The sequence below is a fragment of the Camelus bactrianus genome, chromosome 13 (genome assembly GCF_048773025.1).
Source record: "Camelus bactrianus isolate YW-2024 breed Bactrian camel chromosome 13, ASM4877302v1, whole genome shotgun sequence".
NCBI lineage: Eukaryota > Metazoa > Chordata > Mammalia > Artiodactyla > Camelidae > Camelus > Camelus bactrianus.
Window position 1 is genome coordinate 41935811 of NC_133551.1, and position 27234 is coordinate 41963044.

The 27234-nt window shown below is 34.9% G+C and overlaps 1 protein-coding gene across 4 annotated transcripts in view; it reads right to left on the reverse strand.

Annotated features, from left to right (window-relative positions):
* The window catches only part of ZFYVE9 (zinc finger FYVE-type containing 9), a 130630-nt gene that overhangs the window by 65937 nt on the left and 37459 nt on the right, over positions 1 to 27234 (reverse strand). For 3 of the 4 annotated variants that reach the window (XR_012511281.1, XM_074376494.1, XM_010951795.3), the window contains exons 1-3: positions 25679 to 25784; positions 9376 to 9481; positions 3764 to 5868 (exon numbers count right to left, since the gene is read on the reverse strand). Coding sequence is in view for 3 of the 4 variants with exons in the window: in XM_074376494.1 (XP_074232595.1) it covers positions 3764 to 5868; positions 9376 to 9445 (2175 nt within the window). In the remaining variant the exon portion in view is untranslated. Of the gene's footprint in view, positions 1 to 3763; positions 5869 to 9375; positions 9482 to 25678; positions 25785 to 27234 lie in introns of those variants that run through there. The other variant, XM_074376493.1, reaches the window with a different exon arrangement.

Below are 27234 nucleotides of genomic sequence, written 5' to 3' on the forward strand. Positions count from 1 at the left end.
CAAATTAAAAGAGAGTTAGATACTGATTGTACCTTGTCATTTTATACATAAACATATATAATGTTATATAAATTAAAGTTTTTGTTACAGAAATATAAATTTATATAAAATATAACATTTTATAATTATAAGTCGTCATTATGTGTTAAATATCTGTAATCCCATTATGCAGAGGAAGGAACCTTTCTAGAACTATATTAAAAATTATCCTAGGTGCAGCCACTATGGAAAACAGTATGGAGAGTCTTTAAAAGACTAAAAATAGAGTTACCATATGATCCAGAAATCCCACTCCTGGGCATATATCCAGAAAAAAAAATTGAAAAGATTTTTCTTCTGAAGAAACCTAAGTGTCTAGGGACAGATGACTGGAGAAAGAAGCTGTGGTATATGTATACAATGGAATGCTACTCAGCCATAAAAAAGCATAAAATAACACCATCTGCAGCAACATGGATGGACTTGGAGATTGTCATTCTAAGTGAAGTAAGCCAGAAAGAGAAAGACAAATATTGTATGACATCACTTGTATGTCGAATCTAAAAAAATGACACAAATGAACTTATTTTCAAAACAGAAACAGACCCACAGACATAGAAAATAAACCTATGGTTACCAAGGGGAAAGGGGGAGGGATAAATTAAGAATTTTAGATTAGCAGATACAAACTATCATATACAAAGTAGATAAATAACAAGGTCCTACTGTATAGCAGAGGAAACTATATTCAATAGCTTATGACAACCTGTAATGAATAAGAATATGAGTAAGTATATATGTATAACCAAATCACTATGCTGTACACCAGAAACTACATTGTAAATAAACTATACTTTTATTAAAAAATTATTCTAGATCACTTTTCAATATACCACTTTGACATTATGCATGTCATCAAGCTACTTTAAACTATGAATCATCTGTGCCTAAAAGAATTAGTACTATTGGAAATGAATCAAAAAGGAAGCAGTAAATGCAAAATAAAAACTTCAGTGTAACACACTTAACTGGGTACTGTGATAAACAGCATTCCAGCTGAACTGAAATGACTTTCAGAAAACATACTTTCAACACAACATATCTCAAAATGTTCAACGGCATATTCTTCCCACAAAGTGACCTTGGCTAATCAGTATGCTTAACAATGATTTTATAGAGATAAATCAGTGCTAGCACAAACCTTTGCATTTCGCTTTCCATTATTTTAAACACAGTTCATACAAGCTCTTTCAGAGGTTCAAGGAAAGACAGAAAATCTATGTAATTATCTCCTTTTACAGCAGGGGAAACAGAAGCCCAGAGCTTTTTCAGACCCATTCCAGTGTTCTTTTCCATACTACCTCTCCTACAGTTTTCCTCTGTGTTCTGTCTATTCAAACCACCATCTATCCAAACCTAGTAAAAATTCATCTGTTTTGAATTATACTTTTAAAGTCAATTAATATAGAAAAAATGTGAGTAAACTGAAGTGGTATATATTACTGTAACTAAATCCCTCATCATTCTATGACTTGGCACCATGTTATTATTTTCCTAATTTGTAGTTCAAGACCTCATAGATGAAGTTAAAACCTAAAATGCTGCTACTTCTGCTAGGCTACCCCATCACCTGACAGCATCAATCACTCAGCATTTTTGTCTTCCTTTCAAATTCCCAATCTTTTACCATTGTCCAAAACTGTTCACCCAAAGACAGTGACTTATATTTATAGTAAGCAATCCAAGTATAGATAAATTTTGTTGCTATGTCCAATGTAGTAAAAAGAGCATGACGCTTTGGAGTTGGATAAATTTATTTTAAAATTCATGCACTCTTATAAACTCTGAGAATTTAGGCAAGTCACTTAACCTTTCTGAGGCACATTTTTCTTCCCTGTAACCGTATCTCAGAGAGTTGTGTTGTTAAACTAGATAAGCCTAGCATAAAGTGGAAGTGTTCAAAAATGTTATTCTATTCTCATCTTTCACACTATCCCAAGTACAAAATATCTAAGTTGTACGTATCAGTTCAAGAACTTTTGCTTTTAAAGGCTATTTTTCTGTCTACTTCAGTCATTAACCAGGTGGCATCTCATAAATAACCAGCTACATCAGTAACAGTAATGGATAAAGTGTGATATAGCTTGTGAACAACCAAATAAAGATAAAAACTAATTTTTTTCTTTTAGAAATTCTTACCACTTTCAAAAAACTCCTCTTTCCTATACTCTTAAACTCAATGGCTTTCTTAGGCCTTTAAAATAATCAAATAAAAAGGGTCAAAAATATTCATGGCAAATGGAGCTTGACAGAGAATGAATAACCATGATCTACTGGATTTGGTGATTTCCATAGGAACTTAATCTGAATATATAATAAATGACGATCATTTGAACTTAGTGGGCACACCTTTTGGGGAAGGAGTTTTTTGTACTCTTTCTATTCTGTACTTTATCACCTATCATACAAGAGAAGTAGAGATTATGCTGCTATATAGAAAAAATTATATATAGAAAAATTAATAATGTATGAAATCATAAAATAAATGCACATTTTAACCTCTACCAGTTTCTTTGCACTTGGGAAGTTGTCAGGTTGGACTTGATGCTGAGAGCGGTGTAACTATCTTGATACCACATCGGGAAAACCAAGAAAACTTCAGTGATCCTGACTCTGCACCCAGACAGAACTGAGTCTTTATCTTTAGGCTTCTGGTTATGTGAAATAAATGTTATTTTTGTCTAAGTCACTGAAGGCCAGGTACTCTGTTCCTTGAAGCTGAAGGCATCCTAATTAATACAAAATGACCAATAAATCAGGCGAGAAAGGAAGTAATCTCATTTAGTCTTCACAGTTGCCCAATGAGAATTATCTTTTTATTTGTTTTTATGAAAAACTAAGGCTTAATAAAGTTATAGACTTAATAGTAACAAAGCTGACGTTCAAATCCAGACCTGATTTTGTGTTCTTCTTAAAAATACAAAATCCCCTTTCTTCCTTGTTTACAGTTCTTTAAAAAACAAACAAACAAAACTAGGAAACTGATGTACTATTAGCTAATAGAGTTAAGGGAGAGCCAAGAAATAGCAACTATTCTTAAAAGCTTGTCATCGGATCTACAGCCTTCAACTCTTTTTGTATCAAAGTTACACAGGGGAGGGAGGAGGGTATACCTCAATGGCAGAGTATGTATTTAGCATCCATGAGGTCCTGGGTTCAATCCCCAGTGCCTCCATTAAAAATAAATAAATAACTCTAATTACCTCCCCCCAAAACAAAAACAAAAACAAAACAAACAAACAAAAAGTTACATAGGAGAAAAGACAAAAATATGTGTATATGTGTATAGAAAGTTCCAGAATTTCTAGTACAATGGCAAAAATTCTGTAGCAAAAACGGGTGAATTTGGGCATTATAGTCAACTAGTTAAGAAATAAAAATATGAAGTCAATCATAAATATTTCTTAAATCAAAACTATTGCAAAGTATTTCATTAACCAAGTATCGATCAATCCAGAAACCACAAAGTTAACATTTCCTCAGTTCTCATCTGTTCATGAAAACTGACTCAGCTTGAATGTTCACAACAACAAAAAATTATATAAACAGTAAGAATCAGTGAGATCATTTTTTACTCAGAAATTTACTAGACTTGGAATTTCAAAAGCTATTTATAATGTCATCCCAACCAGAAATATGTTCACCTTATATTGCCTTTATTAATTTCTAATTGAGCATTATAAAATGGGCATGCCAGATTCCTGAGTTTACACACAAAACTTACCTTCCCACATGCTCTACAATGATGCCTCCTTTTGGTGAACGTAAACCTGGCTTCACATTTCATGCAATTTGGAGCCTGAGAATCTGGTACCCAGACTGGAGCCACTTCACCCAGAGTAGTAAATGGCTTTCTAGCAGAAATTCCAAACTGACCAGCTCTGAGATCATTATCTGGGCTTTCTGGAGCTAACGCAAGGCACGGTCTACTGGATATCCCAGACTCGTAACTTTCTAAATGTTCCCCATTTGTATCAACAATAGAGATGTTTCCCAAAGAGGCATTGCATATATTGGTTGCTGAGTTTTCCCCTGATTTTGCTTTCCCAAGAATATCATTTTTGTTTTTAATATTATTTCCATTGTTTGAAGGAAGGTCATTTTGTAAATGGTCTGATAATGGCTTTGGAATTTGGAGTTTAAGATTAGAAGGTTGCTTGGGTCTTGCACCCCCAAAAGGAACACTGATAGATTGCAGGTTTGTTACTATCTTGGGTGAAGACTGCCCAAGCACTGATGGAACTTGACTACAGAAATTGTGTAAATAATTTTTCTTCATTAGGTCACCAGTGTTGTTTAAAAGTAATCCAGTCCCTTCAGTGGCTTCATTTCCTCTCTGTTCATAAATATTTGAGTAGCATTCTGACTTGCTCTCCTCTATTTCCTTTTCTTCTGTTACTGAATCTTCTTTGGAGGGTAAAGTCTTTGGAACAAAACAAACAACTGGGCTCTGCATTCCATAGGAATCACAACAATTAGGTAGAGAATTTGCTGCTGGTGTATCCATAACAGTGGAGAAATCACATCCTTCACTTTCATTTATGCAAGTTCCTTTTAAATCTAGAGCTGCTTCTGCCATTTTACCACACTCTCCTCCACTATCATCGTGAGTGTCCTCAGGCTGATCCACTTGCAGAAACTTCTCATTTTCTTTATTTACTTGGCTGTCATTCACCTTGTTTGGTTTAGTCAATTTCCAATTAGTCATCTCCTGAGATTCAGAGAAATGCTCTGTCATATTAAGAAGTTCTGTAGTGCCAAGAATTTCCTCATGTTTACAGCCTTCATTTTCATCAGCTCTAACTTCACTGGGCACAAGGCAATCTGAAAACTGTTCACAGGTATCATCCCTCCCAGACCCGTTAGGCATGCCTGCCTTGAGAAGCAAAGGTAAGCCAGACTGGATGGATTCTTCAGTTGTTCTCTCCTCTGCTGGCTCTTCATTCATCAAAGTCCCCTCACTCAAGTGGGAAAAAGAGTTTGGACTCCCTGGGTCTGTCCTAGGAGAGCTGGTTTTGACAGTGAGATCCTCATCTGGTATACAGTCCTCCTGCTTTACAGTAGGACCTTCATCTGTTCCCTGGGATGAGATTACTGAATCAAGTGATAAACTTGTAATCACGGACATGGAGGGGTCCCTACCTATTATATTTTCATCATCCTGTAACTGTGAAGGGGAACAGACACTGGCTAGATTATCAGATGAAGTAGTACATATATGTTTAACAGAATCCCCCTCTGCATTTGGTCTAGTTATTGGATCCATTTGTTTCTCTGAGTTCATACCTTTTTCAGTGGACCCATTTATACTAAAACTAAACTGATCAGTTTGTCTGTTTTCGTTATCCAGTGAACAGCTAAAAGCATCCATGAGGGATTGACTATTGTAATTATTACAATCCTGCAAATCACTTTGTAATGTCCTTTTATCACAATTATGCATGACAGCTACAACAAGAACATTCTTCTCATCTGGCAGACAAGCTAGGTTTCCACATTTCTTCTCTCCCACTTCAACAGTACTGCACTGATCATCTCGATTACAGTTCCTCTTAATTAACTGATCTTCTGCAACCACATTTTCATCAATCCACATTGTGTTGATCTCTGGATTCAGACTACAGTCCTGTCCATTAGCACAGTGGTCCTCTCCCTCTGAGTTAAGAGTTGCTGAATGAGCCAGGGAGAAGACTTTCAGTTGTGGCTGTGACTCAGAAACAGCAGGTTCATTCACACTGGCCAATGCAGGGTTAAATGGCAGTCGATGAGAAGGGGGATCTAGAATCTTATTCCACTTTGTATCCAATAAAATAGGAGAAACTGTTTCATCTGAAAAAAATAAATAATTACATTAACTTTGCTGGTAACTCTGAAAAGGCTAGGGCTAAATTAATCAACTATATTTGCAAATATGCTCTGAAAATAAAATTCTTAGGACATGAGAAAACAGGATATTCCTAGGATCTGAAGTTTCTAATTTTTACCTAAGAATAAGAAAATGTATTTAAGATTGTTGCATGTATTATGTGTTACCAAATGGTAATATCATAGAACGTGCCAAACAACAAAAGAATTCTACCTCAATCTAGTACCACAATTAAAGTGGCTCACAGGCTGTATTTTGGGGTGCAGGGGGGTGGGGAGAATAGTGGGGAAGGCCATGGATTGGCCCAACATAACAAGAGGTTGGGGCTAATCTAAGGCAGAAAAAAATCAGAATAGTAATGAGAATGCAGTAATTGAGTGGGAAGGAAAACAAAGGAATTTTCTGCAGTGAGAGAATGCTCTATAATCTACATCGTGACTAAGGTGTGGGTTACATGGATATATCTATTTGTCAAAACTGTCCAGTTAAGAAATATATATTTTAATATATAAAGTTTATCTTTTAAAAAACTGTGAAAATAACAATGAAGCAGGAAGTAAGGAGCAAATGAAGACATAAATATAACAAAAATGACAGCATGTCAATCACTGTTGAAGCTGGGGAATGGATAAACTAGATTATTATACTATTTTGTTTACTTTGTATATATTTGAAATCTGTCCACAATAAGTTTAAAAAGTTTGCTATTTAAATATGTGAAATTAACACTTATAATCATGTCATAATAAATTATTAAGTTCATGTTTACACTATCATCTGAGGACATTTGGCAGAAAGTATTCATTTGCCTTATTAAATCAACCTGCTTATATTCTGTAAATAAGAATAATTTCATATGTTTCTGTTTATTTTTAACAGATCATAACCATGATGACTATTTTTCCAAGTTACTGTGCTATGTGTATGTTTAATCAGAGAAATAAGAAATAATGCACTTATGCTCTTATTGTCTGTCTTTTCTTCCTACAGTAAATCTGATAATCACAGTCCTGAAATTATGTAAATATACTTTCTACTCAGTAGTAACATTAATCTTTAATGTTCTTTAGGCACCTTGTTCATATCTCTATTAAAGCATTTATAACACTGCAATACGTTTTATTTACCTGACTTTTTCAGGCAGAAACCATTTCCTTCCATCAATGTAAATCCCTGCTTTGCATAGTGAGTGGTATGTTGTAGGTACACAATAAACATATGCTAAGTAAGTATCTACCACAGCAAAAGCACTGGGCTTAAGGAACATGAAGATTAAATGACAGCTCTGGCCTCCAATAAGTACATAATCTAGTTGGAAAAATAAGAAATAGATACAGGATAGCATAAGTATTTGAAAACTATTATGTAGTAGTGAAAAATAAATTGAGAGGAAAAAGGTATTTTACAGGCTGAGGCAGCAAGCTTGAATTCATGGAAGCAGGAAGAAATGACCTGGGCTTCAAAGACAATTTTATGTAAGTTTAGAAAAGAGGGGAACAAGTAAAAGTATAGCTCGAAACACAACAATCTGAGTAATAAATAAATCAGTTTGGGTTGAAAAAAGAATTAGTGTAAGGAATTAGTGAAAAGAAGCCAGAAGGGCAGCTTGTAAAGGTCATAAAGCATCAGACTGTATGTATGCTTTGAGTGTTAAACGTTAAATCCTGAGTTTACAAAACTTGGGCTAGCAGAGACTTGAGATTTCGTAACATGTATTTCTTTTAAAAAAAGAAATCATATTTCCAAGCTGGCTCATGAACATAAAAAAGAAATACTGCCTCTTATAAGGATAATTAATAATATTCAAACAGAAATGATCAGGTATTAAAAATTTCATTATTCAACCACCAACTAACTGGGTATAATGTTAACTATCTGCTGTCATCACAGTCTGTGTGTGGTACACTTTTCATTTCAAGGAGGAAATAAACACAAAATGAGAAAACACTTCTTTTAAAATATATTTGGAAAGGTACCAGGTTAGATAGGTGAGGTAGTTTTAATACAAATAGTATTGAGTTTTTTTTTTAAATCATTCAAAACAAATGAAAAACATAGTTACAAACAAGCTAGCCTCTGAAATCATTCTTTCTAAAGGAGTTACTTTTGGTAAGCAAATGCTGTATTTCAAACGAAAATGACAATTTTTACTGATTAAACAAAAATGTATTACGAATCAGCTATATACAAATGCCCTAATAGAATCTATAGAAGTCACAAAAAGACTGATGTAAAGAAATTAATAGTTTTATTAGAGCCAATGGTAGTCTAGAAGTACTGTATTCACATGATTAGATATAGCACTTGTGCAGATATCACTTGACAAATAACTGATACACAGAGGACCAAAGCAAAGAAAATAGGATTGAGAAAATACCTGCAAAAACAATTGAAACTGTGAGGACAATACACCGTCCACCTTGGTATGTGTGAAGCCCACCTACATCCAATAAAATCCCAAAAGATCATGCTTCACATTTACGTGGATGAGGAGTGAGCCTAGGGTTATGGGTTATTGGGTCATCAGTGGTAAAATACAGGAAGAGCAGGCCACTTCAGTTATCCTTCTCCCTTCCTACCCATGATCTCATATTCTCTTTAAGCTTGCTCTATCACAGACCCAAATCAACAAAATCAAAATTAATCTCTCTTTCCAACTGCTATCAAAGAATAACCTGAATCCCTGCATATGATAAAGGTTTGGAGACCATTACTAAAATCAAAGGTTTCAGATGGAAATATATCACTTTGTAAACTCGTTACATACCATTTTCTGTTAGAAACCAAGAACATCAGGGAAGGAGGGTAAGATGAAGAACAGAGATTTAATTATGGCTTATCCATTCAAGTCATACTGAACGGTGAATTTAAGGAAAAGGCTTCTTCCCTCAAGTGAAGTGAATCTTTAGCAGACATTTTTTGACTGGGCATTGAAAATACATAATTTAATTAACTATTTGGCAGATATGTAAAAATGTAAATTTTTTAAAATTAGGACTAAAGTGTATCTTTGCTTGGTCAATCAATATGCAAGAAGCTATTTTTCTTAGTTTGGGAAATATAATCATACATTCTAAAGCTTTTCTTAACTATAAATTGGATGTACAGAGTAGAGAGAGTTCAGGCTCTAGGACCATACGGCCTGGATTCTAATCGTGTACTTATTAATAAAGTAACTTTGGGGAAGATGCTTAACCTCTCTGAGCCTCTATTCTCCTCTGTAAAATGTAGGTAAGATTTACTTTAACTGGATTATTTTAAAGATTAAATGATAGAATCCATGTGAATGATTTAGCATAGTATCTGGCCCATAGTGCTAAAAATGGTAGTTCTTCCTCTGGATATTAATAAATAACATTATTATCATTAAGTCATTAGACACGACTTTCTGTAAGTACTGCATCTTCTTACAACCTCACATTTTCATATCATAAATACATTCAAATAGATTGACCAAAGTAAATTCTCACCTTCGTTTTCTTCAAATTCATCTAACACCTTGTCCAGGTTGTAAGCTTCTGCTTGGAAGTAATTCTCCATCAGTGAAAAAACACCACTCAAGAGATTTGTTTAAATCTAGAAAGTAAATCAAATTTGTATTATACTTTCAATTATTAAAATATAATTTATAAACATTATCACTGATACAACAGAAATGCAAAGGATCATAAGAGACTACTATGAACCATTATATGCTAACAAATTGTACAACCTAGAATAAACAGGTGAATTCCTAGACACATACACCCATACGAACACTGAATCATAAAAAACAAGAAAATCTACAGGCCAATTACTAATAAGGTGATTGAACTGGTAATTAAAAATCACCCCATAATACACTCTCCAATGCCAAACTATGCTACAAAGCTACAGTAATTAAAACAGCATAGTACTACAAGACAGAAACAGACTCACAGACTTAGTAAACAATCTTATGGTTACCAGGGAAAGGGGGTGGGAGGGGATAAATTTGGGAGTTTGAAATTTACAATTGTTAGCCATTATACATAAAAATATATTTTTTTAAAAGTTTCATTTGTATAGCACAGGGAACTATGTTCAGTATCTTGTAATAACCTTTAGTGGAAAAAAATATGAAAATGAGCATATGTATGTATATGCATGACTGGGACATTGTGTTGTACGCCAGAGATTGACACATTGCAATTGACTATACTTCAATTTAAAAAAAAAAAAAACAGAAACAGTATACTACCGGCACAAAAACAGACACATAGATCAATGATAAAGAATAGAGAGCCCAGAAATGAATAAACACTTGTATGGGCAATTAATCTATGACAAAGGGAATGCAGAAAAGACAGCCTCTTCAATAAATGGTGTTGGGAAAACTGGACAGCTACATGAAAAAAAAAATCAAACTGGACTACTTTCTCACACCACATACAAAAATAAACTCAAATGGATTAAAAGACTTAAATGTGAGACATGAAACCATAAAATTTCTAGAAGAAAACACAGTAAGCTCTTTGACATCGGTCTTAGCAATATTTTTTTTTGGTGTCTCTTCAGACAAGGGAAACAAAAGCAAAAATAAACAAATGGGACTATATCAAACTAAAAAGCTTTTGCACAGCACAGCAGACTATCAGTAAAACAAAAAAGGCTGCTTATTGAATGGGAGAAGATATTTGCAACAGTATATCCAACAAAGGGTTAATATCCAAACTATACAAAGAATTCATACAACTCAACAACAAAAAAAAAATTTTTTAAATGGGCAGAGGATCTGAATAGACATTTTTCCAAAGACATACAGATGGCCAACAGGCACATGAAAAGGCACTTAACATCACTAATTATCAGGGAAATGCAAATCAAAACCATAATGTGGTATCATCTCATACCTCTCAGATGGCTATTACCAGAAGAAAAAAAAAAAGCAAATAACAAGTGTTGGTGTAGAAAGACTGTGTAGAGAACAGAACCCTTGTGCACTGTTAGTGGGAATGTAAACTGAGGAGCCATTATGGAAAAACAGTATGGAGATTCCTTAAAAAATTAAAAATATAACTACCATATAACCCAACATTTCTACCTCTGGGTATATATTCAAAGGAAACAAAATCACTATCTGGAAGAGATATCTGCACACCATGTTCACTGCAGCATTATTTACAATAGCTAAGACATGGAAACAAACTAAGTAGCCATCAAGAGATGAATGGATACAGAAAATGTGGTGTGTCTATGTGTATGTAAAATAGAATATTATTCAGCCATGAAAAGGAAGGAAATCCTGTCATTTTTGACAACAGGATAGATCCTCAGGGCATTATGCTAAGTGAAATAAGTCAGACAGAGAAAGACAAACACCAGATGATCTCACTTTTATGTGGATTCTGAAAAAACTAAACTCACAGAAACAGAACAGATTAGTGGTTGTCAGAGGCAGGATGTAGGGGATGAGGGAAATGAGTGAAGGTGGTCACAAGTTACAAACTTCCAGTTTTAAGATAAATAATTTCTGGGGATATAATGTATAGCATGGTAAGTATAGTTAACAACACTGCATTATATATTTGAAAGTTGCTAAGAGAGCTGATCTTAAAAAGTTCTCATCACAAGAAAAAAAGCTATGACGTGATGGATGTTAACTAAACTTACTGTAGTAATAATTTCACAATACACCCATATATAAAATTATTATGTTGTGCAACTTAAACTAACACAATGTCCTAAGTCAATTATATCTCAATAAAACTTGGAAAAAGTGAAAAAACACAAAGATTTACAAATAAAAATACATAATTTATAAATTTTACATATTCAAGGATAAAATCTCATAAATCTATTCAGACCATGGTAAGCTATAAACCCTATTATCCCACTGAACATATTGTAAAATCTTCATGCTAATAAAGTCTAGAAACCTGCAAGTTAACAATCATAAAAATGTAACTGTACAAGGCAGACTTGGTGGTTATTTTAATAGGATATGCTTCAAAGATTAATTTCAGATGTTGAAAGAAGACTACATTTCTATGAGAAAAGAAAGCTTACAGAATTGTTTTCAAATGGGAATTGATAAGAAAGTTCAAGCAAGCATGGGATTGAGGGATATTAGTTCCAAAATGCTAATGATGACTCTGACTTGGTTATTCTTTTTAAACCTCTTCAAGTACCATCTCTAAATTCTTCTTGGTGTTAATCAATCTAAAAGCATCTTCTGGGTATATATACTACGTGTGTCAACTTCTTAACAGAATGCCAAGAGCACATAGCAGTTGTTAAATAAATGTTATCCCATTGTTTTCCCTTCATTAGGATGATCCCCATGCTTATCTATCACCCTAATTTCTCAAAATTCTCTTTTAAGACTGAAAATTTTGCTTGGTTTCTCACTGACATGTATGGAGGCAGATAAGAGGAGAGATAAGATTACAATGCCCCCAAAAACTCTAAGTGAGGAAACCACAAAGAAGAGGGAAAATCAACAATGTAATATCTTGCTACTACAAACTTTAAGTCAAATATAAAAAGTGGTAGATTTTCTATGACTTATAGTGTTTCTTCTTCTTTCTATTATTGAAGTATAGTGTTTCTCCTTCTGGGGTATATAGAAGCGTAAAGATTATTTCTCTCATTTTACCAATAAAAACAAGTTTGGGAGATTTAAATGACTTATTCAAGTATATTCCCATAATTATTCATGTAGTCAATTTTTTTTGGTGGGACAAAGATAATTTTACTTTTTTCCATTTAAAACATGCTGTTATATTTTTTTAGGTGTACATTCGTAAGGGTTTTTTTTTTCTTCCAGTTTTACTGAGATATAATTGACATTATAAATTTAACTGACCTTATATATAATTGACTTTCTAACATAATTATAACTAACTGTATAAGTTTAAGGTGTACAATATAATGATCTGAAATATCATGAAATGATTACTACAATGAGTTTAATGAACATACATCATCTCATATAGATACAAAATAAAACAATTATTTTCCTTGTGATGCAAACTCTTAGTATTTATTCCTTTAACAACTTTTAAACATAATTAACAGCAGTGCTAATTATATTAATCACGTACATTACAACCCTAGTACTGATTATCTTAAAACTGAAGTTTATATCTTTTGACCACCTTCATCCAATTCCCCCTCCCCCTACCTCTTGCACTTGATCTCTTTTTCTGTGAGTTTGCTTCTTGCTTGTTTTTTAATTATAACTGACCTACACCACTATGTTAGTTGCCAGTGTACAACATAGTGATTTGCTATTTCTATATATTACAGAATGAACACCATGATCAACTTTTATTTATTGATTGGCTCCCATTGGGTAATTTAAGTTTGAGTAGACAAATAGGATACATAATCTATGCATGGTTTTTCTTAAATCTGTTTTTTGTGTTCAATGCTTTACAATTCAAAATCATTTTCATATATATGCCATTTATTTTTATAAATACTGCATATTTAAGCCATCCAATGCTAAGAACATGAAAGAAATTTCTCACAACACACAATCTAGCACATTTAATATACACCTACAATATTTAGCACTTCATGATCATTATATGTAAAATATTAGTAATCAAACAATCAGATCAACTTATAGTGTACCTACTATATGCAGAGCATTGGGGTCAATTCAAGTCTCAGATATCATCCCTTATATCAAGAATCTTATCGTTTACTTAACGGTAAACAATACTAAATAAGAAAATTTAAATAACAAAAATAATTTTAATAACACAGCACAAGAGGCACAAGGTATTAAATGATTAATCTGTCAGACAAAATTAAGAGGTAAGTGTTACAGAGTAAGTACTACAAAAGTTCAACAAATGGACCAGATCATAGTCTGAGTGGTCAAGGAAGGCATTATTTATGGATTTAAGCTGGGTCTGGACGGATGGATAAAATTTTAACAGACATTCTAGATAGGAAGATGAAGAAGTAAAATTTCAAACAGGTAGAGACACACAAGGAGTGATCTAGGAATGGGCAATTATTGAGGGATTTGTGAAATTGGAAAAAGGATTTATTTACATGGGTTAACAGGGGGACACAGCTGGAGAGGTAGACAGGTATCATATTATGAAAGCCCTGGAATAAGAGTCTGAGAAAGGTATTATATATACTTTAACCAATGGTAGCAATTATCCATTATTAACCATAATGAAAAAGAACACAAACTCTAGGACTAGACCATCCAAGGTCTAATCCTAGTTCCCTAACTATATGGCTTGAGGAAGTTATTCAATTTACCTGTGACTTAATTTTCATATATAAAATTGAGTAATAAGAGTATGTACCTCAAGAGTAAATAAATTAACGTGGGTAACACATTTAAAACACTGCCTGGCACATGGTAAGTACTTCATAAGCAATTATTTAAGTTTTTAAACCTTGGCCTTGATCCTTTTATTGTAAAATAAATAATCTAGCAACAGTGATTACAAGGGCTAGTTTTAAGTCCCATCCTCCCTTCCACTAATATTTACTGAGCATCTACTACGTGCAGACCCTATGCTTGGTGCTGGAACACTACTTGAATATACATTTCTTCAATGCACCATGCTCTTTTCCTCTTCTAGACCTTTTACCTGTCTCCAATACACCCCACGTCCTTGCCAAAATAACTCTACATCCTTCAGCTCTTAGCTCAAATATTATTTTCACATGAAGTCTTCCCTGAAACCCTAGAAAAGGTGATCTTCCCTTATAATCTCTCACAGCACCCCCACTTTTCCCTTTATAATTATTATCACAGTCTATAAATATATATTTGCTGGTGTGATTGTCTGATTACTGTCAATCTCTTCTACCAGGCTGTAGATGCTGCAAAGACACCCACTAGACTGTGTTCACCCTCTGATAGCCACAGAACCTGATGTGGTGCCCATTCAATAAACACCTGTGGAATGAATAAAAGAACAGTATTAACAGCTGGTCAAGAAGTTGTATTAAACTCCAATTACAATTATTGATTCAGGTAAGCATCCAAAATGGATGCTAAAACCTTCAGGTAAATGGTTAGTGGGGAAAAAAACTCTCACAGTGCCTCAAAATACCATTCCACAGATGATTTATTAATTCCAAAGGAGAAAATGTATGTGTACAGTGAAAAGATATGGTGGTCACTACCTAAATCAAATGATCAAGCTTCGTATAGTCAAAAGTTTAACAAACGACCATTAGGCACCTCCTGATGTGATGCAATGAGAAGTTTAAAACATCACTTACAAGATATTTATCCCCAAATTGTTTAATCTGAATTGAATCAGGAAGAAACAATTAGACAAACCAAGGATGTGAGGCATTCAATAAGACAACTATCCTGCACTCTTCCAAAAATTCAGCATTATAAAAAACAAGATGATTCTAAATTAAAGGAGACTAAAGAGATTAAATAACCAAATACTATGTATGAATACTATAGCTGGATCCTAGACCAAGAAAATACACATCTATACATACACAACAACAACAAAAGACATTCAGGGGACAATCAGGGGAATTTGGACTATACATTAGGTGATACAATGAATAATCATTTTCTTGGCTATGATAGTGGTATTTTGATTTTGTAGAAGAATGTCCTTACTCTTAGGAGATGCCTGCTGAACTATTTAGGGAAGAAGTCTTCTGTTATCTGCAACTGACTTTTAAATGATTAAAAAGAAAAAAGTATGTGAATGTAAGTGAATGAGTGCTGGAAGGAGAGAAGTGTTCAAAAGAGAGGCAAAACAGCAAAAATTGATGAATCTGGTGAAGGCTATAAGGGTCTTCACTGTACTATTCTTTCAACTTTTCTAGAGGTTTGAAAATTTTCAAAAGAAAAGAAAAAAAAAGTATACCGAGCTGGTGCTGGGAACCTCACTTTGAATACAGAAATTATAGAAAAAATAAATTATTTTTAAAGAGTTTATACAAATTCATAAACAAGGAAGGGAAATATACAAATGCCATTAACCATGAAGAAATCAAGCCACAGTAATTAGTGAGAACTGACGGCTGGCAGTCCACAGGGGTTAACAAAACTAGACAGCAACCTTCAGGCCTGGGATCTGAAAGTTAGCAAGGAGGATGAGAATACACTGGCTGTAAACGTCTAGAAGTTTCTGGATGACAGGGGGCCAGACTGGGCTCTCTGTATAAGGCCAGGTGGCCCCAAGACTCAGCAATGGTTCAGGACAGAATACAGTGCCAATAAAGTCAACCTTCAGAACTGAGAGTTCCTAGCCTGCCCCTCAGGACTGTTAATGATACTGTCTTCCCATTCATGAACATAACTTGGTTTACTCAGCTCTTCCTGTGACTTGTAATAATGTTTTTAATTTTAAAAAGTCATTAAACATGGCACAGTAGGGAGAGTAGAATGCCTGTGACTATGAAAGAGTGGCACAAGGGAGACCTCTGTGGTGACAGACTTGTATGGTACCTTAAACTGCAATGGTGGTTACACAGATCTATATGTGATAAACAGGAAACAACTATACACACATGCTCACAGCAGCTTTATTTACAACAGCCAAAAGGTGGAAACAACCCAAATATCTATCAATACATGGGCAAATAAAAGTAATTTTCTGGTTTTTGTATATTCTCTAGTTATGTAAGATGTAACCAATGAGAAAAACTGTAAATAAAGGGTACACAGAAACTCTCTACACTATTTTTGCAACTACCTGTGAATCTATAATTACCTCAAAAAGTTGAAACAATAAAAATAAAAGGTAAAAGTTATTAAAAATTGAATAAACAGGGAGCAGGATAAGAGGGCATTGGTGTAACAGAGGAGTCGGCATCAGAGTCCAAGTGCCGTGAAGCAGACAACCTTGTGTGGGGGTGGCCGAGCATAATGTGTCAGAGCCCCAGAGGGAAGAAAATTGTCCATATAGGACACTCCAGCATGGGGTGTTCGTGCCCAAGGGAAGTGAGGAAGGCATCCACATGAAGGTGATGGTCTGGCAGGGAGAGTCAGAGCACAAGTGGGTGAGAAGGGTCCATGTGCAGGAGGGATGAGGAAGAGATTTAAGAGTGGCAGGCCAGAGCCTGCGCTGGTAAGGAACAAGGGAAGAAGACAGTGACAGGAGATAGGTCACATGTAGCAAGATGGATCAAATAAGTAACTACATGAAGGGCAATGGGAGCAAGGTTTCTCACTGTTAGAGAAGAGGGTTAAAATGTGGAAAAAGAGAAAACTAGAAAGAGCCTTGCAGTATTGGTTGGGAATTTGAGGTACCAGTTTGAGCTCACGGACTTCAATAAACATACTTATAGCAATAAACATACTTATGTGTTCAATAAACATACTTATAGTGATAAACATAGATGTAAGTGTGTGTGTGTGTGTGTGTGTGTGTGTTTATACACATATATTCTCTAGTACCACCCACAAAGAATCTTGGAGCAGCAAATCGCTACCTCAATTCCATGTAGCAATGAGTATACCTAGCACCAGATTTGATTTTTAAATATTCTTCACTGAAAAGAACCAGGGCTCCATGGAGAAATGGCTGATTCCAGAGCTGGAATAGAAAAAATATAAGAGCTTTGAAGAGGATGCAGAGAAATAAGAAGCCTCACACATTGCTGGGGGGAAAGTAAAATGGTGTAGCAACTTTAGAAAATAGTTTGGCAGTTCCTCAAAAAGTTAAAACAGAGTTACTACATGGCATAGCTATTCCACTCCTAGGTTTATACCCAAGAGAAATGAAAGCATATATTCAAACAAAAACTTATCCTTGAATGCTCATGGAAGCATTATTCGTAATAGCCAAGAGGCACAAACAACCCAAATATCTATCAACTGATAAATGGATAAACAAAATGTAGTATGCTATATTGATAAAATATGGTAATTAAAATGAAATACTGCTATATGCTACAATATGGATGAATCTTGGAAATACTATGATAACTGAAAGCAGCAGACACAAAAAACTACAGATCACATGATTCTATTTATATGAAATGCCCAGAATAGGCATAGAAACAGAAAGTAAATTAATGAGTTACTAACAGTTGGGAGGAATTGGAGGGAAATGGGGAGTGACTGTTGATAGATACAAGATTTCTGTTTGGGGTGATAAAAATGTGAAATTAGATAGTGATGACTGCACAACTCTGTAAATATATAAAAACCACTGGTGTGTGTATATACATATATATATATATACACACACACACACATACATATATATACACACATACACTTTAAAAGGGTAAATTTTTTGGTATGTGAATTATATTTCCATTTTTAAAAAGAGCCTTGAATATCTTGTGTGCGAGAAACTAAGGAAATACCCAAGAATGATGGAGACATGTCAAAAGAACATAGAAACCAGCTTGAAAGAGCTTCCACAGACCAAATCAGAGACAAACAGAGCATCAAAATAAATAATGGTAGCAATATTATAACCCACTGACAAAAAAGAAAGCCATGAATCTTTAAAACATAAGTAAATGAGTTCCAAGTGTGACAAGGAATGGGATATTTACTTAGTTTTGAAGTTCCTCTCCACAAAAGTACTTTGCTAATTACAAAAAAAAAAGTCAATTCAGAGACAAAGCCTGGCAGATGCCACCTTACGCAAGTGATCAAAGTGAACATCAACAGTAAAGAGACAGGCAAGAATCCATGCTCCCTGACAGATTGCAATGGGACACAGCGATGTCCATACTGGGGGAGGCAGTGGGAGGATGGCATGGGACAGGAAGAAATGGGAACTCCCTGTACTTTCTGCTCAATTTTTCTGTGAACCTAAAACTGCTGTAAAAAAATAAAGTTTACTGAAGAGAGATTAAGATGGTGAAGTAGGAGGACAGTGCAGTTCACCTCCCCCAACAAACACATCAAAAATACATCTATATGTGGAACAATTCTCACTGAAAACTAATGAGACTGGCAGACAGACTCTTGTACAACCAAGGCTGTTAAGAAAGATCCACATGGAATCACAGAAGGGAAGAGAAGTGATCAGGCCAGGACCTGTGTGAGGGAGGGGACAGACTCAGAAGAGGAGGAGAATTACATGGGCTCAGAGATCCTCCCTGGGGAGTGAGCAGTTTGAGATGCACCAGCCCTGGCATTCGATACCATGAAGACAAGTCTCCTTAGCTGGTGGGAGGGCCTGTGGGACTAATAGGAGGGCTGTGGGAAGCCTGAACTCCTTTCATGAGAAACATGCTTACCACAGAAACAGGGGGAGAGGGCAGACTGAAACTGCATGGGACACTGGATGGTTTCCCGAAACCACCTTGGTGCACACCCAGCCTGGGCCAAGAGAATGCTCCAGCACTTATTTCACGTCTCAACAAGGCACTAGATCTGGGGCTGCCACAACCAGGAAGAAAAGTCCGCCCTGGGACTCAGAGTTGACCTGGTCCCAGGATCAAGCCTGAGTGGGGCAGTGGCAGCTATTGTTGGTGTGTACTCTGGGAGCACATGAGAAGCAGCCCAGAACTCTGACAGCGACCTCTCGACCACAGCTCATGCCCGGATATAACCAAGAGTCCATGCAGGCCCCAACTGCCCTGTGGTGTGGCTCCACAGCAGGGCAGGGAAAGTAGAGGCTGAAGGAAGTGACTGGCTGTAAAGGACAAAAGGAACTTGGAACCCAAGGTTGCTTCTGAGCAGAGCAAGGAAAACAATTAATGGCACCTGCACAGGGAGCCCATCGGAGACAGCTTGGACCTCCATCTGTGGCTGACACAGTTCCCACTTGCTTCAGCACTATCCCAGTATGGGAGCAAGGGTGCCACTGCTGGGAGAGGGAAAAGCACACACTTACAGGGAACAGAGCTAGCATAGGCACAACCCATAGGGCTTCTGCTTCAGCAACTTTGGATCAGATCCCCACCCCAAGAGGGCAGTGACAGTCATCGAGCAGAGGGGAAGTCCCACTTCACACCTGGCCCCAGTTCTAGCCCCTCCATCTCCTGCCCCACACCCTACCAAGGAGATAGCTGGACTTGTGTCCACGTCAACTTCTGCTCTTCCACCAAAAGCACTGGGCACACGCAGACTGTAGAGGGACACTCCCACATAAAGACACCCTTTTAAGACTGCAACACATAACTGCTTCACCTCTATTCATAGAAGCAAAAATAAATAAATAAATAAATAAATAAATAAATAAATAAATAAATAAATAAATAAAGCAAAATGAAAAGGCAAAGGAACTGGCCTCAACTGAAAGGTCAAGATAAAACCAATGAAAAAATAAGTAATGAAACAGAAATAAACAATTTACCAGATAAAGAATTCAAACCATTGATAATAAAAATGTTTACTGAATTAGGGAAAAGAACAGATGAACACAGTGAGAATTTTAATAAGAAACTAGAAATATAAAAAAGACCCAATCAGAAATAAAGAGTTAAATAACTGAAATAAACTACACACTAGAAGGAATGATCAACAGACCAAGTGATAGAGAAGAAAGTATAAGTGACCTGGAAGATAGAATGGAAATTGCTCAGTGAGAAAAGCAAAAAGGAAATCAAATGAAAAAAAGAAAAATGAGAACAGTTGAAGAGATTTCTGGGATAACATTCAGCATAACAACATTCACATATTTATAAGAGTCCCAGAAGGAGAAGAGAAAGAGAAGGTGATCAAAAATGTATCTGATGAAATAATGGATGAAAAACTCCCAAACCTGAAGAAGGAAACAGATATCCACATGCAGGAAGCACAGAGGGTCTCAATAAGATGAACCCAAACAAACAAACAAAAAGACATACCATAATTAAAATAGCAAAAGTTAGAGAGAGAACTCTAATGGCAGCAAGAGAAAAAAAGTCACATACAAAGCCCTTTTAGGGCTATCAGCGATTTTTCTGCAGAAACTTTGCAGGCCAGAAGTATGATACATTCAAAGCACTGAAAGGTGCTTTCTGGGTAGAGTGCCCTAACACTGCAGCCAAAGACACTTTACCCAGAAATATTATTCTCAGAATAGACGAGATAAAGAATTTCTCAGAAAAGCAACAACTAAAAGAATTCATCAATATTAAACCTACCCTAAAAGAAATGTGAAAGGGTCTTCTATAAGTGGAAAAGAAACAATCTCCAGGAAAAGGAAAATCCCACTAGGAAAGGCAAATACGTAGTAGGAACTGAGGATGAGCCATTTACATAAGCATGCATGAAGATTAAAAGACAAAATTTGTAAAAGCAAGTATAACTACAATAGCAGTTAAGGGATAAACATGAAGAAGAACAACATGACTCAAAACCAAAAAATGTCAGGGAGGGGAGAAAAAAAATGTATATCTTTTAGCAGGTGTTTGAACTTACCAGTTTAAAGCAAGTAGATATAGTTAAGGTCAACATATATGAACTCCATGGTAACAAGTCAAAAACGTACAATAGATACACAAAAACTAAACAGAAGGAACACAAGCATATCATTAAAGAAATAATCATCAAACCACAAGGGAAGAAACTAAAAAAAGAAAAAATGAACTGAGAAGAACTATAATAACCAGAAAATGAGCAATATAATGGCAAGAAGTATATACTTATCAATAATTACCTTTTTTATTTTTAAAAAAAATTTATTTAAGTACAGCTGATTCACAGCATTGTGTTAGTTTCAGGTGTACAGCAAAGTGATTCAGTTACACATATGTGTGTGTATCTAAATTCTTTATTTTCAACTCTTTTCCATTACACATTATTACAAGATATTGAATATAGCTCCCTGTGCCATACAGTAGGAACTTGCTGTTTATCTTTTATATATGGCAGTGTGCATCTGTTTATCCCATACTCCCAATTTATCCCTGATACCAAAACCAAAGACACTACAGAAAAAGAAAATTACAGGCCAGTATCTCTGATAAACACAGATGCGAAAATCCTCAATAAAATATTAGCAAACCAAATTGAACAATATATAAAAAGGATCATACACCATCATCAAGTGGGATTTATTGCAGGGATGTAAGGATGGTTCAACATTCACAAATCAATCAATGTAATACACCACATTAACAAAAGGAAGGGAAAAAAAATCACAAGATCATCTCAAGAGATGCAGAAAAAACACCTGACAAAGTTGAACACCCATTCATGATAAAAACTCCCATCAAAGCTGGTATAGAGGAAATATATCTCAACATAATAAAGGCCATTTATGACAAACCCACAGCTAACATCGTATCAATGATAAAAAACTGAAATTCTTTCCTCTAAAATCAGGAACAGGACAAAGGTGCCCACTCTCCCACTTCTATTTAAAATAGTAAGAAATCCTAGCCATAGCAATCAGACAAGAAAAATAAAAGGCATCCAAATTGGAAGGGAAGAAGTAAAACTGTCACTATTTGCAGATGACATGATAGTATATATAGAAAACCCTAAAATCTTCATCAAAAAAACTATTAGAACTAACAAATGAATTTAGTAAAGTTGCAGGATATAAGATTAATACACAGAAATCTGCTGCTTTTCTACATACTACTATCAGAAAGAAAAAGCAGGAAAACAATCTTGTTTAAACTCACATACAAAGAATAAAATACCCAGGAATAAACCTAACCAAGGCATAAAAGACCTATACTTTGAAAAGTATAAAATACTGATGAAGGAAATTGAAGATGATACAAAGAACTGGAAAGATAACCTGTGTTCATGGGCTGAGGAATTAATACTGTTAAAATTTCCACATTTGCAAATGATATGTCCAATATGGGGTTAATATCCATAATATATAAATAGCTCATACAACTCAATATAAAAAAAATTAAAAACTGGGCAAAACATTATCAAAAAGTCTACAAATAATAAATGCTAGAGAGGGTATGGAGAAAAGGAGAGACTTCTACACTGTTGCTGGGAAAGTAAATTGGTGCAGCTCTATGAAAAACAGTATGGAGTTTCCTTTAAAAACTAAAAATAGAGTTGTCATATGATCTAGCAATCCCACTCCTGGGCAAATATCCAGAGAAAACTCTAATTCAAAAAGATACATGCACACCAATGTTCATAGCAGCACTGTTTAAAATAAATAGATAGATAAATAGATAGATTAATTAATTAATGTTTTTAAAACAAAGTCAGAGTGCAGAACTGTTCCAGACAGAAGCAGACTACAGATACATGAAAACTAAACACAACATGTGATTCTAAATTCAATCCTCTTGCTATAAAGGACATTATTAGTACAACTGGCAAACTCTGAATAAGGTCTGAGAATTAGATAGTGGTAATACATCAATGTTAATTCCCTGATTTGATGGTTGTACTGTGGTTATGTAGGAGATATGTTCTTGTTTGGTGGTGGAGCATGCAGCTAGCAACTTACTCTCCAATGGTTCAGAGAAAAAAGTTTTATACTATACTTGCAAATTTTCTATAAATTTGAGGTAGTTTAAAAAAATTTTTTGAATGCACCAAAACTGCCTATCATATTTTTAATTTCCAGAGCACTTTCTTTTTCTGATCATTTTTATGACATCTTGATCATATTTCATGAATATAATTTCTCACCTCTCCGATGTAATTACCTACAGTATGGTTTGGCATTTTTTTTCCCCCAGCCCTCCTTCTGCTTCCAAAATTACTTCCTCCAAGTTCCTCTTCTGTGTTTTGGTCTCTGTCTTTCACATGGAAGCTTTCCCCAAATGCCTAACATTGAACAAATGAAGTACTAAAAGTCAATCGTAAGCTCTGCATGTGTGGCTTCTCAACTGGGAGGCTTCCACTACATGGTGATTGTGTGGGAACACAGCTATTTCATTGGGAGACTGCCAAATGTCAGTATATGTAGATCTTCTCTTAGGATCCAGAGAAGACTCATGTAATTTCCAGTGCAGAGCAGAGTGATTCAGTTGTGTATACATATTATTTATATATATATATATATTCCTTTTCATTATAGACTTTTACAAAGTACTGAATATGGTTCCCTGTACTATACAGTAGGATCTTGTTTTTATCTATTTTATATATAGTAGTTAGTACTGCAAATCCCAATGGACACTCTCTTGAATCTTAGTCTTAGGGGTTCCACTTCTACAGCACTTATCTGACTGCTCCTATGTCACCTTCTCTGTTACTTCTATATGCCGTATACCAATCACAATGAACATGTGTACATTCATGCATTAAACACTACTGAGCATCTACTATATACCAGGCACTGTCTTAGTCATCAGGTTACAATGACAAATAAGACAAAGTCCTTGGCCTAAGGTGACCAATATTTCATAGGAAATGGATGAGTAAACTTAAAATATTAAATATCGTGGTATGTACTAATTGATATATGCACTGGGTACTATGAAGCCAAAGAAGAGGTGAATCCAAATCAGACTGAGGCAAGGGTATGTTATTTGGGGTAGTGTGGGCTAATGTAACAAATATTCCAAAATTTTATTATTGTTGATAAATTATTAGTTATTATTATCAATAGTCTTTGCAGTGGGCTGAAAACTTCCTAAAGAGGAGATGCCTGAAGAATAAGATTTTGCCAGGTGAAGGCAGAGAAGGGCACTCTTTTCTCACGCTCACAAGTGAGAAAGTTAGAGGACAAGAAATACCTTGCCTGCCAGAAAGAGAAAGAAAAATACCATATGAGATGACTCATATGTGGAATCTAAAAAAACAAAAACAAAAACAAAACAAAACCTAAGTACAAAACAGAAACAGACTCATAGACATAGAATACAAACTTGCGGTTGCCAAGGGGGCGGGGAGTGGGAAGGGACAGACTGAAATTTCAAAATGTAGAATAGATAAACAAGATTATACTGTATAGCACAGGGAAATACATACAAGATCTTATGGTAGCTCATAGCAAAAAAAAATGTGACAATGAGTATATATATGTTCATGTATAACTGAAAAATTGTGCTCTACACTGGAATTTGACACAGCATTGTAAAACGACTATAACTCAATAAAAAAAAAGTTAAACAAAAAAAAGAAAGAAAGAAAGAAAGAAACAAAGACCTTGCCAACTGCAGACCTGGAAGTTTTGGTGAGGAAGGTACTATTGCTAATAAATGCCTTAGGAACTCAGTCTCCTGCCATACACTGTCAGACCCAAGCCTTTATCTTTGAAGTTTGCATGGAAAATCAGAGAATTCAGCCAGAAAATGCAACACTCCATTAGTGAATGGCTTAATTAATTTCTGAAACCAATCTCACCCACACACCTTCCACTCCCACCACTGATTTGGACTTGAAAGAAAGCAAAGATGAATCCTAGTCAGGAAAAAGCCAATGATTAATGATTCCTGTTCTATAAGAATTAATAAAATACTTCCAATTTTCTGCTGGAAATTACTGTTCTTCATAACTAGACTAAAAATACAAAATAAAACAATGTAATTAAATCTGTATTTCTAACTCACTCCCCACCCCAAAATCTGCTTTAATTGTTTATCTCTTGCGTGATTGACCAAGAACTATAAATGGCATTAATTGGGTAGATATAGCACTATTTTCTCTTAACAATATTGCTCAAGTCCATGTTCTTTTTCATTCTGAAATTACCTTTCTATGCTCAAGGCAGAAGTTGACTCTAAAAGGGAGAAGCCAAGTACTGGTAGAGAAATTAGCATTTTGACATAACTCAATAGGTAATTTAAAAATATCATTTTGCTCTGGACTTAAGTCAAATCTTTTTTTGTTAAACTATACTCCTGATTTAAGAGGCAATGTTATAAATGAAGCAAGCATCAAATATATACATGAGCATTATCTTCTATAGGTCTACTTGTTTTCTGAAGTTCAATCTCTCTTAAGAGAAATAAGAACATTGGTTTTCCTACCTTTTTCCCCTTACACATGTGATAAGGAACAGACTTCTCTGTGCTTACTCATGATGCTTGCTGCACCACGAGCCAGTCCTGCTGATTCAGTATGCTCTATTTGATCCTAAAGAAAAAACACATTGCTCATTAGATATGCTAAAGCAGTAAGTCCTGATTTTCTTCATATAAACCTATCATAGCCAGACAAATAAAAGCAACGGGCTTAAACGATAAATTACAATTACATCTTCAGATTCAAAGACCTGGCCAGCATGGAATGCAGCAACAGACACATTACATTGTCAAAGAAGGCCAAAAGGTAAACATTTCAATGAACAGTTAAGAACTGTTACACTGCACACTTCTTATTTTCAATGGATAATACAAAGCAAAAGATCAAAGGTAGGCATTTTCTACCCAATGACTTTAACTATGTTAATTCATAAAAATACCACTTATTTATATTTCAATACCCCCGCCAAGAATCCAAAGCTAACAAAACTGCTGCTTCAGAAGAATGTCCTCTGTTAGAGTGATTTTTTAATACATACAGAATTCTTAAAATGAGATTCAAAAGCTTCCTGCTGAGATTTTTTTTTCAGTTGGAAAACAATTTTTTCCTCTAAATGGAATCCCTTATGATTCCAGACCTCCACTACTTAGAAGCAATAGATTACTAGTTGCAACTAATTAGAATAAAACTAAAATTTCTTATCATCTGTATAAAATATCTAACCTATAATTCATAGCATTTTCAAAACAGGAAAGTATCTTAAAGATGATCTAATGAACATAACTTAATTTTAAAGATAAACTGAGGAACTAAAAGAAATTTTCCTGACATTACAACAAATTTAATTCTGTTATCTGATGTGAAACTGATGTGATTACTAAAAAATAAACAAATAAGTAAAAGATTATTCTAAAAGGCTGGAAATTCAAGTTTCCAGAAAACAACAAAAAACATAGAATGAAAATCACTGATAAAAGATTTTCCTATCTTGAGAACTTGAAAAAACATGTACATGCTATATACTCTGAGTGCGAAGAGCTGTCAATGCTAAGAAATAGACTTAAATCTATTAGATAAAGGATTAAAATCATATCACATGAAAGGGCTGTATGTGGTAGAAGATCAAAGGTCAGCATGAGGATGAGGCAAAAGTAAGTAACTAATATGTAACTAATTGAATTTTTGTAAACAAATAAAAAATTTTTTTAAACAAATAAAATTAACTATAGATTCAAAGTAAAATCCTGTGTGTGTGGTGTCTATTTTAATGTGTGAGGGAAGTTTAATATTATTATGTAACTGTCTCAAACATCATAGGTTCTTCTTCTGTAATCAGATAACTTTGAGTTTCTAGTCTCAACTGGCAAAGCCTCAAGCCTGATTATATCTAACTGTCTACATATGCCATACATTCCCCTAAGTAGCTTAAGTGCTTACATGTGGCTAAAGGAAAATCACACAAGATGGTGACTCCTCTCAACTTTATATTTACAACTTCACACTATATTTTTCTTAGTTAATCTACCATCAATCCGGTACCTCACCATCACCTTCTGATTTG